Here is a 15154-nt window from a genome sequence, read left to right as displayed (position 1 = left end):
AAGCGACTAACCGCTGCTGCTGGAGAAATATTCTCCGTGTTTCAACAAACTATCGTCCAGTACGAGGAGGAGATTGACCGGCAACGAAAACTGCTTCAGAGCAGCTGGGAACCTCAGATCATGTCCCACAGAACAGGTTTGGAAAGTGTGAATGACGACGTGAACGTGTCTCGTGGAGGATCGTTACTAAATCCTAAATATCGATTGCTAGCGACCAGTACGACGACTACACATCGAGAAACAGCAGCCAGACGACTCCTCGTGGGAGAGGCTGCCTTCAGAAGCTTGTGGATGAACTTGGAACAGTTTCCACAAGAGAAGGTTAAGAGAAAGTTTGAACTCGTGCATCTGATAGTACTTTGATTTAGCCAGGTAAATATTGCACCATAACTGGAAATATCCCAATAATATTTATGATTTTGTTTTTGAATAGCAAATTTTATTTTATATTACAAATTATTTGATATTATATTGAATCTATATTCTATTATATGAATACTAATTATTGTAGTATATTCAAAATATAGTATTTATGTGCTACAAATTAAATATTATAAATATTTGTTATTTCCCATGAATAATATTTAGGTTTCAGTGTGCAGTAGCAACGTTCCTGCCGTCTGCAAAGAGTTTGAGCGCGAACATTTTCAGAAACTTGCATTTCCGCCTGTTTACAGAGTCAGAGCGTTTTATTTTTTTTAAAAAGTTCCACCTTCGGAGTTGTTTTCAAATAGTTGTGTTTCAGTGGTGCCAAGCACCGTTGTCGTGTAAACGGACACCCAAAACACAGCAAAGGTTTAGCGTTTTCACTTGAAACGTGTAAACGCAGCTTTAAATCCACGTCGGTCCCGTTGTGTTTCAGGTGTCTTTAATGCTTCGATGGCCTTCCTGTCAGTTTATGACGTGTCATACTACCCAAGCTTATTGAAAACACTGACAACATCCAGTCCGTGGGCCAGATCTGAGCTACCAGAGGGGCTAATCTGGTTCATTCTGTCTCAATCTGGTTCAATCAGGGTGGATTGTTGTGTAGTCTGGCTCATTCTAGACGAGTCTAATCCAATGTGGTCCAAGAGATGACTTTGTATGGTGTCACAACAATAAAGGACGATATAACGGGTATTCCTATCTTTTTTGGTAAAGTGACATAACATCTCTGACCAGAATTGAACAGCAGAGGGCAGAGAAACAGCCGTGAATGCTAACTACACAGCATTAGCATGAACGCTCTACGAGTTTGTACGTACGAACGTTCTCGCTAAAGACTGCAGACATAGACTCAGTGTGGAATATACATTGGTCTTAGGCTTTTTCACGGTTTCAAGTGAAAATGTGATGTTCCCAGCTTTGTGTGTGTGTGTGTGTGTGTGTGTGTGTGTGTGTGTGTGTGTGTGTGTGTGTGTGTGTGTGTGTGTGTGTGTGTGTGTGTGTGTGTGTGTGTGTGTGTGTGTGTGTGTGTGTGTGTGTGTGTGTGTGTGTGTGTGTGTGTGTGTGTGTGTGTGTGTGTGTGTGTGTCGTCCTAATCCTCACCATAAATTGCGTAATGAAACAAATACCTGTCCAGTCTAAAAGGATCTGGACAGTTTTCATTGAGTGTGAAGGACACTTCGCCTGCAGCTTGTTTTTGCTTTTTTATTTTTTATTGGAGGTGAACGAGGATTCAGTCTTTTCAACGTCTTTTATTTTGGGGGAATCCCGGCGAGGAATCGGAGAGCCCTTCACTGCTGGGAAACGGTCCAAAGTGTGGGAGAGAAAACTCAGAGGACGGCGACGAGACGGACGCACAAGAGACGAAAACACAAAGAGTCAGACGGAGAGATCAGTCCAGTCCGTCACAGCCGATTTAAAAAAAACAAAAAAAAAAAAAAAACCAATAGAAGTAAGAAAAGCAGAAACACGACCAACAAACAATTTCCTGAATTAAAAAAAAAAATCTGTTCAGAGTAAAAACACGCTCATAAAAGATGAGAAAATGACCTTTAACAGCGTTTAAAAAAAGACAAAAACATAAGTGGTGCCAATAAACATCATTCAGGCTGTAAACACACTTTAACAAGGTTTCTCTCTGATAAATATATAAAAACGTCCCTTTGAGTTTCACACTGTTAAAATTATGGAAGAAAAAAATTCAACATTTTGAGTTTTTATGGGAAAATGTTCCTTTAACTATTTGATCAATAGTCATCATTGTCCCCGAATGGCTCATGAGATTCACAGTTAAACATCAGAACTAAATTCTGATTCAAATTTTTCTACTTTCCACAAAAAAAAAAAAACATGTACTGTACATGTTCAGGCAGACTTGATGTCATATTATACCCCCGCTCTGGAAATACTCTCAGCAGCCACTTTATTAGATTCACCTGATCAACTTCTCATCAACTCAAATATCCACTCAGCAGCTCAGTGAGACTCCGTTCCTGAAGTTCATGGGAATGATGGGGAAAGATGATTTCAGTGACTTTGCCACCAACTGGAGTGTGGAGTTTACAGAGGACGGTCCGAGGAAGAGCGAGCAGCGGTCCTCTGTTGGTTGGGGATGATAGAAAGGCAACAGCAACTCTAAATGAGCTCTGGTTACAACCAAAGGTTTGCATCATGTGGAGACGTCTGGAATAAAGACCGTTCTCTGCAACCAGCAAGGTGTAACTAATGTTTTGGCTGGTGAGCGTACGCCATTAGAAGCCAGGGGTGTCAAACACAAGGCCCAACACAAAGCGTTAGCCTCAAGGCCGTGGTGTCAGGGTGAGCGGGTAGAAACATCCAGAATTCTTTTTAATTCTGTGTTGTTTGATTGATTTTTTGACATTTTGCAGCAGAGTTCCAATCGGCTCTATGTTCAGATTGAAGTCACTTTCTGTAGTAATTGTTTGGTTTTTGTGAAAATCGAGACATTTTGATCACATACACTCTGCGCCACCACGAAGAAAAAGTTTAAATTTAAAAGGTTGTTATGACGCTATTTTACCCTGAACTAAGACGTGTTTGACACTCCTGGTATAAACACAGGACAACTTCTTATTTTTGTCACTTTGCTGCTTTGCTTGGTGAAAACATCAACAGGTCATTTCAGATCAAATCACAGCTTTTCGACAGGTACGGAAAGGTGAACGGAAGGTGTGGAACCGGCGGCACTTCTGAGTGTGACTCGTGCTTTTTGGGCAAACAGGTTTTGTGACGAGCCGAGTTCAGTGTTTCACCGACTGACTGCTGAGCAAGTTAGAGGAAATGAGTCCGTGTGAGGGTTTAAAGACGACGCCAACCTCGTCCCTGTTTAATGACGCTGAAATGATCACACGTTCTTACTCTTCCATCCGTGCTTCCACTCCGCTTGTTCCCCTCCTCATAACTCTAGAACAGCTTCCATTTCTGAGCCGAGTTCCTTCTTACAGCCCAAAGCAGTTAACCCTGTAGCCTCTTGATATTGTTGCACCGCTACAGGCATGAATAGCGTCACCTGGAGGTCAAGAACTGTATAAAACACGTAGAAGTTATAAAATTACAAAGCATTCTGAAAATACTCTCGTCTGTGGATCCAAACCACGGTTCATATCTTGTCCCATTAAAACTTTGAACCACATTTCATTGAAAACCAATTTGGATGAATTTGAACTGATTGATTGGTTAACAGGTTATTTGGTCTGGATTCTCTAGCTTCAAAGGCTGCGTTACTAATCCAGCGGTCACGGATTAGAAACCTTTAAATAATTTGAATAAGAAAAACGAAGGCGCTCTAATCAAAACATCTCTGTGCAGTGGAACTCTTGACATAAAAACCTGCCGTCTCTCACTTCAGAACAAACAAAAAGTCGTTTGCAGTAGAAAGCCTCTGACGAGTTCCTCCGAGAACAAACTGGGAGTCCTGCCGAGCTCAGCGCTTACGTCCGACTCCTTCGCGGCACCAATAGTTCTGAGGTTGTCTCGTACACCTCCGTCCCTCCTCTGGGTGGCAGCGATAAGCCCCGCCTCCTCTTTGACTGGACACGGCTGTCCTGGAGTCCAAACGTGCCTGCGGTCCGGCCGCTGGTGCTCCGCCTCCTCTCCTGACGGTGGAGAGCCTCAGAACGACGTCACGCAGGTCATCTCGTCGGCGAGCTCGTCCTCGTCGCGGCCGGTCCTGATGGGCTCCTCGTCGCTGTAGAGCGCGGCGGGGTCCGCCGCCACCGAGCTGTTGCTGAGGAGACCGTGGCTCGTGGAGCCCAGCAGGTCGCTGGCGGCCGACTCCATCTCGTCCACCGTCATGTGACAGGCGTCTGCGATCTCACGCTTGGCAAACGCCACAAACTTTGGGTCCCGAGCGTAAAGACCAAGGCCCTCGGATATGAGAACCTGGAGGAGATCGAGAGGAGACGCTCAGCGTGACGTTATCTAGCAGGGATCGGTCAGGACCGGTCCCGGTCCCGGTCCTCGAATCCTGCATGTTTTCATTGTTCCCTGAACTTAATGAGCGTATCATCAGAAGTAAGGACACCTTTAGGCCCAGTTTTCACGACGACATTTCATTTGAAAACGCTTCGTTTTTGTCTCAGAAAAGTTCACATGCCAATAATCTTTTTTTTTTAAAGGTTTTGAAAATGGCAGAAACACTGAAAAGCATGTAGTTGGCATGCTAGGCCACGAGGTGGCGCAGTTGCTTGTAATTGTAATGAAACCACACACACATGCCGCAGAGAACAATGAGCTCTAAACATTAACGATAGAAGTACACGACGTTCTAGTGGACAGACGGCCAAGTTGGATTGTTAATTCGGTGACTGTCAAAATAAAAGTACTAAGTCCCTGGAGAATATGGACTGGGAGGCAAATGTTTTTGTCCATCTACTTGCACGTGTGCAGAAGAACTATTTACGATGGCTGTGGCATACGCAGTAGCAGCATTTCTGTCCTCGCACGGAGACGGCGCTCGAGCATCTTCAGAAAGTTTCGTTTTTGCAATTTTACAAATTTTCCAAAAGTTGCACCTTGGGAGCCGTTTTCATCAAGTTTTGTTTTCGGTGGTTGTAAAAAAACGAACCTCCAAAATGCAACAAATGTTTTGCATTTTCACTTGAAAACGTTGTCATATAAACGAGGCCTTAACCCGTGCAGGGATGTGGCCCCCCCCCAGTCCCTGGAGTCCCCCGGAGCCCCCCCACCCCCGAAGGTCGGGTTTCCTTACCGCCTCCACCAGGCTGTCGGCTGATCCTCGTTTCTCCGTTAACTGAGCGCCGAGCTGAGACGGGACCCTGAGGGTGGTGTATGCCCGGTACGGGGGCGGGGCTACAACACGGTCAGACAGGTGATGGGGGGAGCAGGTTAACCCTTTAAAAGGTACAGTATATAATATTTTAGTTTAATGCAATTCAGGCAAAAAAAAAAAAAAGCGTGACATTTTCATTAAATACAAATTTTAGCCTCTTTAAAAAAATGCCGCTTTCAAAGGGCCACAATAGGAATTTATTTAAAGTCTGTGTTCAGGCTGAAGTTCTGCAGGTTCACATCCTATTAGGAAACATTACTGCTAAAGACACAGCCTGTAAGTTAAAGGTCCATAGAGGTCCGTTGTACCTGATGTCCCCGCTGGGCCACCGTACCACGCTGGTCGGGGCGCCGCTCCCGTCACACTGACACCTGACGGAGGAGAGCAGCGACTTTACAGTTGGAAAGTTTTCCCTCCACGCTAACAAAAAAAAGAAAAGTGTCCGAATGCCCTCTACCTCGTCCGACGCCTCCCTTCTTCCCCTCGACACCGTGGCCTCCAGCTCCTCCCCCGCCCCAGGGTGGGCTGCCCTCCTCCTCCACCAGGATGAGAGGAGCGTAGAGGAGGCGCCCGCGACGAGGACACGGGTTCGCCCAGGAGGCCGAAGAGGCGGCAGAGGAGTGGCCCGAGGAGAGATGGGAGTCATAGCTGCTGAACGTTTGCTGAGGGAGGAGAGCGGGTTAAGCTTGTCTGAGGCCTGTTTCCTGTGTGTGTGTGTGTGTGTGTGTGTGTGTGTGTGTGTGTGTGTGTGTGCGTGTGTGTTACCTGTGTGCGTGTGCGGCGCGGTGGTGAAGTGGGGTGGTAGGTCCCAGGTATCGGCAGGTCATCGCTGCTGCCCTGTCTCCTCAAACACTGGATGTTGAAGGACGGCTTGCGACCTGGCGAATGAAACCGCTCGGCTATCAGTGATGTCACATCGAACTGATTGGGTCGTGATGGCCACACCCCTTCCTCACTCACCTGTGGGCGTGGCGGGAAGCAGGCGTCTTCGGGTCGTCCTCCGACCCTCGTTGTAGCTGTTGCCATAGCTACTATTCGTGTAGGAGGCGTGGCCATCGTAGTGGTCTCTGTACAGCGGAGGCTCGTCTGGGTAATGTCTGCAAAGGCACACAAATGAATATTCGGACGATCTGTCCGTCATAAGAAGATACACACACCTGTACGTATGTTTGCCTGTAGATTATTCCACCTGTCAGTTCATTTACATGTTAATTTATCTGTATATCTATCTACCTGTACATTGGTCTCTTTGTCCATCAGTCTTTCTGTATGGCAATATTTAGTAAGTCTAACTGTACTTCAGTCTAGTGTATGCTGGTTTACAGGTGTGTTATTCTAATCGTACGATCGACTGACTGTATGTCAGTCTACCTGTATGTTAAACTACCTTTACGCCAGCCCACCTGTGTGCCGGCCTACCTGTTCATTAGTTTTACTGTAAGTCACTGCACCTGTACATCAGTTTACCTGTATTATAGTTTACCTGTTGTCAGTCAATGTGTAGGTCAGGGCACTTGTACACTACTTTACCTGTATGTTTGTCTAAAAGTATGTCAGTCTACCTGTATTTCACTCTACCTGCATTCATTCACTTGTAATTTATACTACCTGTACATCAGTCTACCTATACGTCAATCCACCTTCAGCTTAGTATACCTGTGTATTATTCTTTGTGTCAGGGTATCCTTATGATAGTCTACCTGGATTTCAGTCTACCTGGATTTCAGTCTACCTGGATTTAGTCTACCTGTCTCTGGAGGTGATGCTCTCATTGTCCTCCTCTCTGCTGTAGTATCCTTGCTCTCCATAAGCCTCCACGTCTCCATTCCTCCACGATCTGTCCCTGGAGTCCCTCCTGTAAACCAACCGGATTGTCCAACTGTTAATCAAGACCTCAGAAGTCTTCAAAAGTCTTTATTATTTAGACCAATTGAGTTTTTTTTTGTTTTGTTTAGTTTTTGTGACATTTTAAAAAATCGAATTACTTCAAGACTTGGTAATAAACTATTGCATTTTAATGGCATCTCATAATTTGAGGTGGTATGTAAATTTGGTATAGGTGGTATGTACAGTATATTGTGCACACAGCTGAGATTCTTATCGTTATGATTTCTATGTCAGGAAATGAAAGGAAGTTTCTGAGGTGTACTGAGAATAGTAAAGATAAAGCAGGAGCATTAATGCATTTTTTTTCGGTCGATAATATTTGAAAAGTCTCTTTTTTTTAATTCACTCCTTTGCTGTGAGCCTAATCACAGTGCTCACTAGTGGACATTAGGGGTACTTCAAGTAGACGGTTCAGAAGTTTTTTTGTTAAACTTACGTATATTCATTAAGTATGAGCTGGCAATTAATTGCAGAACTCCTTAATCAGTTAGCTTGTAGTGCGACAGCGTTCCCAGGTCATTTCTTCGCCGTGTCTCCACCTACCTCCCATACTTGTGGTATGATGGCCTCTTATGGCCGTGGTCTAGCAGCCCGTTCTTCCCGGACGAGCGTCGGTGGTGATGGCGATTAACCGAGGACCTCATGTTGTCACCGCGGCGGACGCGCTCGTCGTGTTCGCTACCGTTGGCCATTTTGGTGAGAGATCCGACCCGGTGGATCAGTCCACCATTGGAGACGCCGCCGTCGCCCACCACACCACCCGGACCTGCAGAAACATCACAAACTTTATTGGAATCCGTCCGATCTCCAAAGTAAAATGCTTCCGGAGCAACAATGTCATGTTGTTCACCAGTTGGTGTCAGTAAGGAGCCACGTCGATCTCTTTCTGGTCCGTATCCGTTTTCAGCCTGCAGACATAGAGACAGAAAACCAACAACTATGGTTTGGACTTCACTCAAATAGATTTACTTTTTTTTTTTAAACATCGAACATCTTTGAACTGTTGTGTGCAGTGTTAAGACCGTATAAGTAGCGTTGTCATCCAGCTCTTCCTCTTCCATCATGCCCTCCTCCTCCTCCTCCTCCTCCTCCTCCTCCTCCTCGTCCAGGTCCTCGTTCAGAGCCAGACGCATCTCCGGTCCAAGGTCCTGCAGAGTCTTCAAACCTGCTTTACAAAGCTGCACAGACACAAATGATTAAAAACAATTGGCGACTCTACATTACCAATAATATATAATAAAGAACACAATTAACCATGAATATACAGTATAAAACTACCAAGTCCCAATAGAAGATGGACTGGGAGTCATAACATTCTGGAGACAAACAATATTGTTATTGTCTACCAACTCACACATGTGCAGAAGAACTATTAAGTATAGTTGCAGCTACGCGGAGACAAAGTTTCCCCCGAGGAGACATTCTCAAAATGTTGAGATGTAACTCCAACCACTATGGTTTTGTAAATGGACCCATTAAACACAATAAAGAAAATTCCATTTTCACTTGACAACTTCACACTGACGCCTCATTTCACGACTATAATGTGACGATGTTTGGAGGTGGTCTGACCGACCTGCACGGCGGACGGGTTGGTGACGTTGTCGGACTCCCCGGGCAGCGCTCCTTTCTCTTTGCGCTTCCTGAACTTCCTGAAGTAGTCCTGGATGAGGAACGTGGCGTAGAACTTTCCCACCGTCACCTCCTCCTCTGTGGGCAGAGACCGAGCTCAGTGAAGACGCAGTGACGCCCGTCGAGGAGAGAGCGGCGTGGAGACGTACCTTCGTGTGGTGGGATCACTTCGTCCAGCAGCTTCGGCTTCATCCTCTTCCAGATCTTCTTGATGATCCCCCTCAGCTCTTCATTCTCCTGCTCAGGGTTACCTAGCAACAGCGTCGTTCACAGTAAGTAGGTGGAGTTAGATACTATGTCCATATAAGGTATGATTTCCTCTGAAACTTCTCCTCCACTGGAGGAATCACGATCGCGTACCTTCAGTCTTGATCTTGAGTGCAGTGCGAACCAGAGCGAACAGCGTGGCATTGAAGGTCACCATCCCGTCAGCGTTCAGAGGCATGTTCATGGCCACCAGACGCTGAGAGGAGGAAGAAGAAGAAGAAGAGGAGGAGTCAGATCCAGCTGCTCAGGCCTGAGGTCCCCGCCCAGACGTGGCACAGTAATATGGATTTCACCTTGCAGGCCACTCTGTGAGGGCAGAGCTTCCCGAAGCCCAGAGGAGGCTGAATCCGACGGAGCAGAGCCACCACGTCCAGGTGTTTGATCCGACCTCTGAGGGGGCAATCAACAAGGTTTCTCTGGTTAATCCAGCGCCAACATTCAGTCATGTGGGTCAGTTTTATCGTGGACGGTGCCAGGAATCAAAATTATGTTGCTAAAATTATATTTGCACATGTGACTGCGGGCAGAACCACATGCAAGACAGCGTGAAGTAAATTTTAATATAACGCCTTAATCAATAGCATCTCAGAAAACTGTCCAGTGACGTATTTTCCAGGTTTCTGCTGTTGTGCGTTGCTGAGAGTGGATGTGTCCACCATTGGTTGGCTCTAATGCAATATTTGGCAAATCACAATTCAAATAAGAGGTTTTCAAAAGCTATGCAAGTAGATTTGCCCATATTTAAAATGAGAAATTCCAGATTTGAATCATAACCAGTTTTAAGCAATCGGAAAATTGTTCAAACCAGTCAAAAACTCAAATTAGTTCAAACCAGCCAGCCAACATCAGTTTGAAATGGTTAGTAACCAGTTCAAATGAACACCAAACTAGTTTAAACCTGTCATGTACCAGCCTAAACTATTCAGGAACTATTTCATACCATTCAGAATCGAGTTGAAACTTGTGTAGAATCTGTTTAAACTACTTGAAAATATGATTAAAACAGCCAGAAACCAGTTTAGGCTAATTCAAAACTAGTTCAAACCAATTCCAAACTAGTTTACATGTCAGATACAGGCTAAACCAATCAGAAAGTAGTTAATACCAATCAGACACCAGTTTGAACAAGTGTAAACCAATCAGAATCGAGTTAAAACCTGTCTGGAATCTGTTAATACCAACCAGAAACCAATTTAAACCTCTTTGAACCAGTCAGTCACTTAGTCACAGCCATTCCGAGAGGGGGGGTACAAAAACCCAATATAGATCAAATCTTTATATAAAAATGAAGGATGAAATTATCTAAGCTGGTTTTTTTTTCATCTCTTTGGTACTAAACCCTCTCCTGAAAGACCTACTTGGCCTCTGGATCGTATTCAGACCAGATCCTCTTGAACTCATCCAGGTGATGCGGCCCCAGAATCGACCAGTCGCGGGTCAGGTAGTCAAAGTTGTCCATGATGACGGCGACAAACAGGTTAATAATCTGAGGAGGAGAGAATCCTTTCCGTTAATCTCCCTTCGTCGGTGTGGGGTTTTAACCAGAGTGGGTGGAGAGGAAGTGACGGACCAGGAAAGCACAGAGCATGAAGAAGCTGATGAAGTAAACGATGGCGAAGTTACTGCCGCAGCTGAACTCTTCTCCCGGTTCAAAGTCGGACTCCGGGTCGCAACGCTTCCCTGGAAGACTGGCCAGCATGATCTCTTGCCACGCCTCACCTGTAGCACACCTGTATAAACACACACACACACACACACACACCAAGCATAACCCACAACATTATCGGCATGACGTGAGAGCACTAACCATCACACCATCGTGGGACTCACCAAGTAAATACTAAATTATTAACACGGTTATATAAAGTTTCTGACGGCTTGGTACTCTTTTTTTTTTTTTTTTTTGTCTTAAAAAAAGACAGCACCTCCTGTCTTGTCCCCCGAGGCTAACTGTTAGCATTGTGGAAAGATTTTGACAAAGACGCAGAGGACCCAGAGAGGAACCTTGTGGAACACCAGACAGGGATCAGCAGCCATCAGCATGAGATATAAAGAAGGTGGTGGATCTGACCTGAAGAGGAGAAGAACTGCCTGAGGGAACGTCTGGAAGTTGTTGTTTCTGTTGATCTGAGTGTAATCCTGCATCGCAACCTTCCCAAACGTCTGATGAGAGGAGAGACATGAGAAAAGATGAAGTCAGTTTGGCCCTGAACCTCTATAAACATCCCATCTTTCTAAGAAATCCACGTGAAGAAGTTCCAGATTCTCCAGTTAGTTTGGACCTCACCTGCATGCCGATGACAGCGTAGATGAAAAAGATCATAGCGATGAGTAAAGCGACGTAGGGCAAAGCCTGCAGAGAGAACCGGGATGAGGTTAAAGTCTCCACTGCTGCTGAGTCCAGGAGCAAGTGACAAGACATACATCAGTCATAAAAATATCGTGGCGCCACGCCCCTTCTATGTTAACCCCACCCTATATGTTAACCAGACCCCTTCTCGTAACTCCGCCCTTCTGACCTGCAGTGATTTGATGAAGGTCCACAGCAGAGTGCGAATCCCCTCCCCTTTGCTCAGCAGCTTGACCAATCGCATCACTCGAAACAGACGGAAAAAAGTGATGGACACTCGGGAGCTGTCCTCGCCACTCTGAAAGGTTGAACGCGCCGTTTCAATCATGTTGGACTTTTTCAATATATCTCATAATGCAAGTCTTTTATACTTATAACTATTGTATAATTTTTCCTTTGTAGATATGATGATAAGTACCCTAACAATTTACATATATGCACAATTATATGCACACTTCATGTATAAATGTATCCCGATCCCAATACACATTTGCATGCATACATATGTAGTTCAAGTAAAAAAGACCCTGAAATAGTCTTCCCCTGTAGAGATGTTGATATTTATAGTTTTGTACTTTATAGATAGACAGATTCACTTTATTGATCCTGGAGGGAAATTAAACTGTGACAGCAGCCAGGTACAGGGGCATATATACAAATATAATATTATAAAAGCACCTTTTAGAACCTACAGGTAGTAATATATATATAAAAATATTTTAAGAAGTTAAACATTAAAAATTTTAAACCAAACACTGCATGTGCAGATATAAGTATGAACCCATTCCATATATCATGGGTCTGAATGTCTGATGTGTAGCAGGACTCACGCTGAACTCGGTAACCACGATGTCGACCACGCTGCCGACCACGATCAGAGCATCAAAGGAGTTCCATGCGTCCACAAAGTAATGCTGCAGGGGGGGGGACAGTGGACGCACGTGAACATCTCGTCTGTTTGCGTCTTTTACATATCATAATGCTGAGTGTGTTGTAGTTCCTGATGTATAAATCAAAGTGAACTGAAGTGAATCTGACATGACGGATTCCCCTCCGGGTGCGTTTGGTTTCCTCACCCTGAGCCTGAGAGCCAGCAGCTTGAGCAGCATCTCCACGGTGAAGAGTCCGGTGAAGACCATGTTGAGGATGTCCATGATGTGGCTGAAGGTTTTGGATTGTTCGTAATGCTGCAGGAGCAGGGGGATGAAGTCAGGAGGTGCAGGGATGAGGGAAGAAGAAGAGGAGGAGGAGCAGAAGGAGGTGCTAACCTGCACGGCCAGCGTGACGGTGTTGAGCAGGATCAGGACGAACATGACGTACTCGAAGGCGGTGGAGTTGATGATGGACCAGAACTTGTACTGAACCGGGTTCTTCGGGATGTAAAGTTTGAGGGGCTGAGCCTTCAGGGCGTACTCCACACACTGACGCTGCAGGACACACACACACACTCACCTTAATTTCGGATCATCTTACGTCCTGAGGTTTGTACTCTGAAGTCAAGAACTTTGTACCAATTCCATCTTAACTGGTTCAGACTGAAGAATAATAACAATCAAGGCTTCTTTGTTTTTTTCCTTTCAATGTACAACTTTTGAAAACTGCCAAATGGCTCAAGTGGACGGATGATGGATGGATGGATGGATGGATGGGTGGACGATGGATGGATGGATGGATGGATGGGTTGAGCATGTGTGGAGGTGAATGTACCTGGTTCTTGTCGAGCTCACAGTTCTTGTACTCCTGTTCTCCCTGCTCTCTGAAAGTGATGATGACAAAACCCACGAAGATGTTCATCATGAAGAAGGCGATGATGATGATGTAGACGATGAAGAAGATGGAGATCTCCACCCGGTAGTTGTAGATGGGGCCGGAGTTCTCCCCGTTGGCGTCGATGGCTTTGTACAGCAGCCTGGAAAGAGAGGGAGGTTGGCGGCACGTCCTCCACCTGTCGGTGAAGCTTGGTTTGGTCTGGACTGGACACTCACGCGGGCCATCCCTCGAAGGTGGACACGGTGAAGAGCGCCATCATCCCCATCAGCACGTTGTCGAAGTTAAAGTCGCTGTTGTGCCAGTTCCTCTCCCGCACCATCGGGTGGCTCACGTCTCCATCTTTATACACCACAAACGTGCCTCTGGAGACACACATCCGCACGCACATTTTCAGCACTTCTGAGGACGCCCATACACAAACGACTCCCAGACACTCGGACTTTGTAATCTGGATGTTAGCTGAAGATACATCAGTTAATGGGAGGAAGATGCTCTATATTCTGGATGTTAGTGGGAGGAAGATGCTCCATAATCTCAATGTTTGCGCCTATTGAAAGAAATTAACTCATGAACTAATGACAACGGGATTTAGTAGCGACAAAACAGCTGAGATAAAGTACCAACTTTAATTGTAAGAAAGCAAAGCTAACTGCTAGTAACGCTTCCTAAATGTTGGAATAATCTTACGAAAAGTTATCACATTCATTGTACCAACATTCTTTCTCATCTATTACGACTTGTATTTCTCCACTGTGATCTTTTATGGTAAGGAGGAATGTAGTCTGCAGATGGGAAGTGCCTTGAAATCAGATAAGAGGAACCCTAATAAAAGGAGAGGAGGCGGCAGAGGTTTTTCAGAGCGGGTTGGAGATTGTAACTGAAACACTCTCTGTCCGTTCTCCTCGCGAGTAAAACCATTCTTAACTCGGTGTGTGTTCTTCCTTGCAGAATTAATAAATGTTCAGAGGTTGGACCTGACACTAATGCTAATCACTGTGGCTACAGGCTAACCTAATCACTGGACACAGGGCGATCTAATCTTACTGACAGCGGAACATCTTTCATGTTGCTGTCAAGAGGACTGAAATAATTCAGGATGAAAGAGGAACTTTCCTTTAACAAGCAGGAGTTTAATGAAACAGCAACAGAGCAGCTTATTACTCAAGACAACAGCTTGGGATTAAATTTATTCTAAATTACTATAATATGCTACGTCCCTTGAAATACAACATGGGTAGAGAACAAACAAGCTCTCGCTCTTCTAGAAGCCATTATTGTGCAAAATCCTGAAAATGATTGAGAACGCCAACTTCATACGAGCTAATGCTGTTTTCATTCTAAAAGAAAGTTCAAAATAACAAATAATGAGCCGTCAATAATCCAACACCTGACTGAATTACTCATTGAGTCATAGTAATCAGTTACTAACCTGTTGACAAATGTATCAATAACAGGTAAATCAAATTATAATCAGATCAAACATAATACTCTAAACTTTATTGAATGATAACTTCTGGAAGTAATCTAAACTCAAGGTGTTTGGTGTCTGGCCGACTGAAGAAATATTTCTTTATTTCAGGTGTTAAACATTTTCAACTTACTTGCACTGTTCAGGAGTGTGTTTGGCTTCGTCTGTACAGCGAAAAAATTTACCCTGAAAACACAAGACACACAAGTCTGAAACAAAGGAACTCAGTCGGGGACATATTTTCCGTCCTCCAAGAGGCAACGCAGAAACGTTTTCAAGTGACGATACATCGATTTGGGCCTTTTGTTTCTGAAAAGTTTTTCGTTTGCATGGCAACGTTTTGAAAGCGCTGTCCGGTTACAGGGAAACGGCAGAAACGCTGAATAGGATGTAGTTAGCATATGGGGCCACGAGTTAGTGCTGTTGGTGGTTTTCATAATGAAACCACACAACACATGCACGCAGAGAAAAATACGCTATAAACATAAACAATGGAAGTACAGACGTAGCAACGTTGTTGTGTTAACGAACACCCAACAGG

At 44.9% G+C, this 15154-nt stretch overlaps 1 protein-coding gene across 1 annotated transcript in view; it reads right to left on the bottom strand.

Annotated features, from left to right (window-relative positions):
- Window positions 1-1650: 1650 nt before the first annotated feature.
- cacna1fb (calcium channel, voltage-dependent, L type, alpha 1F subunit) overlaps window positions 1651-15154 on the bottom strand; it is a 41669-nt gene continuing 28165 nt past the window's right edge. The window contains exons 27-51 of the mRNA XM_080470489.1: window positions 14747-14799; window positions 13361-13507; window positions 13083-13284; window positions 12644-12802; window positions 12452-12562; window positions 12206-12289; window positions 11545-11673; window positions 11313-11378; window positions 11097-11188; window positions 10596-10755; window positions 10384-10511; window positions 9319-9415; window positions 9119-9221; window positions 8908-9009; window positions 8703-8836; window positions 8149-8304; window positions 7977-8034; window positions 7670-7892; window positions 6987-7094; window positions 6200-6336; window positions 6005-6117; window positions 5697-5901; window positions 5548-5610; window positions 5159-5259; window positions 1651-4329 (exon numbers count right to left, since the gene is read on the bottom strand). Coding sequence (XP_080326615.1) covers window positions 4060-4329; window positions 5159-5259; window positions 5548-5610; window positions 5697-5901; window positions 6005-6117; window positions 6200-6336; window positions 6987-7094; window positions 7670-7892; window positions 7977-8034; window positions 8149-8304; window positions 8703-8836; window positions 8908-9009; window positions 9119-9221; window positions 9319-9415; window positions 10384-10511; window positions 10596-10755; window positions 11097-11188; window positions 11313-11378; window positions 11545-11673; window positions 12206-12289; window positions 12452-12562; window positions 12644-12802; window positions 13083-13284; window positions 13361-13507; window positions 14747-14799 — 3201 coding nt within the window. The 3' untranslated portion in view covers window positions 1651-4059. The remainder of the gene's footprint in view (window positions 4330-5158; window positions 5260-5547; window positions 5611-5696; window positions 5902-6004; window positions 6118-6199; window positions 6337-6986; window positions 7095-7669; window positions 7893-7976; window positions 8035-8148; window positions 8305-8702; window positions 8837-8907; window positions 9010-9118; window positions 9222-9318; window positions 9416-10383; window positions 10512-10595; window positions 10756-11096; window positions 11189-11312; window positions 11379-11544; window positions 11674-12205; window positions 12290-12451; window positions 12563-12643; window positions 12803-13082; window positions 13285-13360; window positions 13508-14746; window positions 14800-15154) is intronic.

The sequence above is a fragment of the Lipophrys pholis genome, assembly GCF_963383615.2.
Source record: "Lipophrys pholis genome assembly, chromosome: 8".
NCBI classification, from domain to species: domain Eukaryota; kingdom Metazoa; phylum Chordata; class Actinopteri; order Blenniiformes; family Blenniidae; genus Lipophrys; species Lipophrys pholis.
The sequence above is the reverse complement of the archived record's forward strand: the minus strand, read 5'-3'. Positions and strand labels throughout refer to the sequence as shown.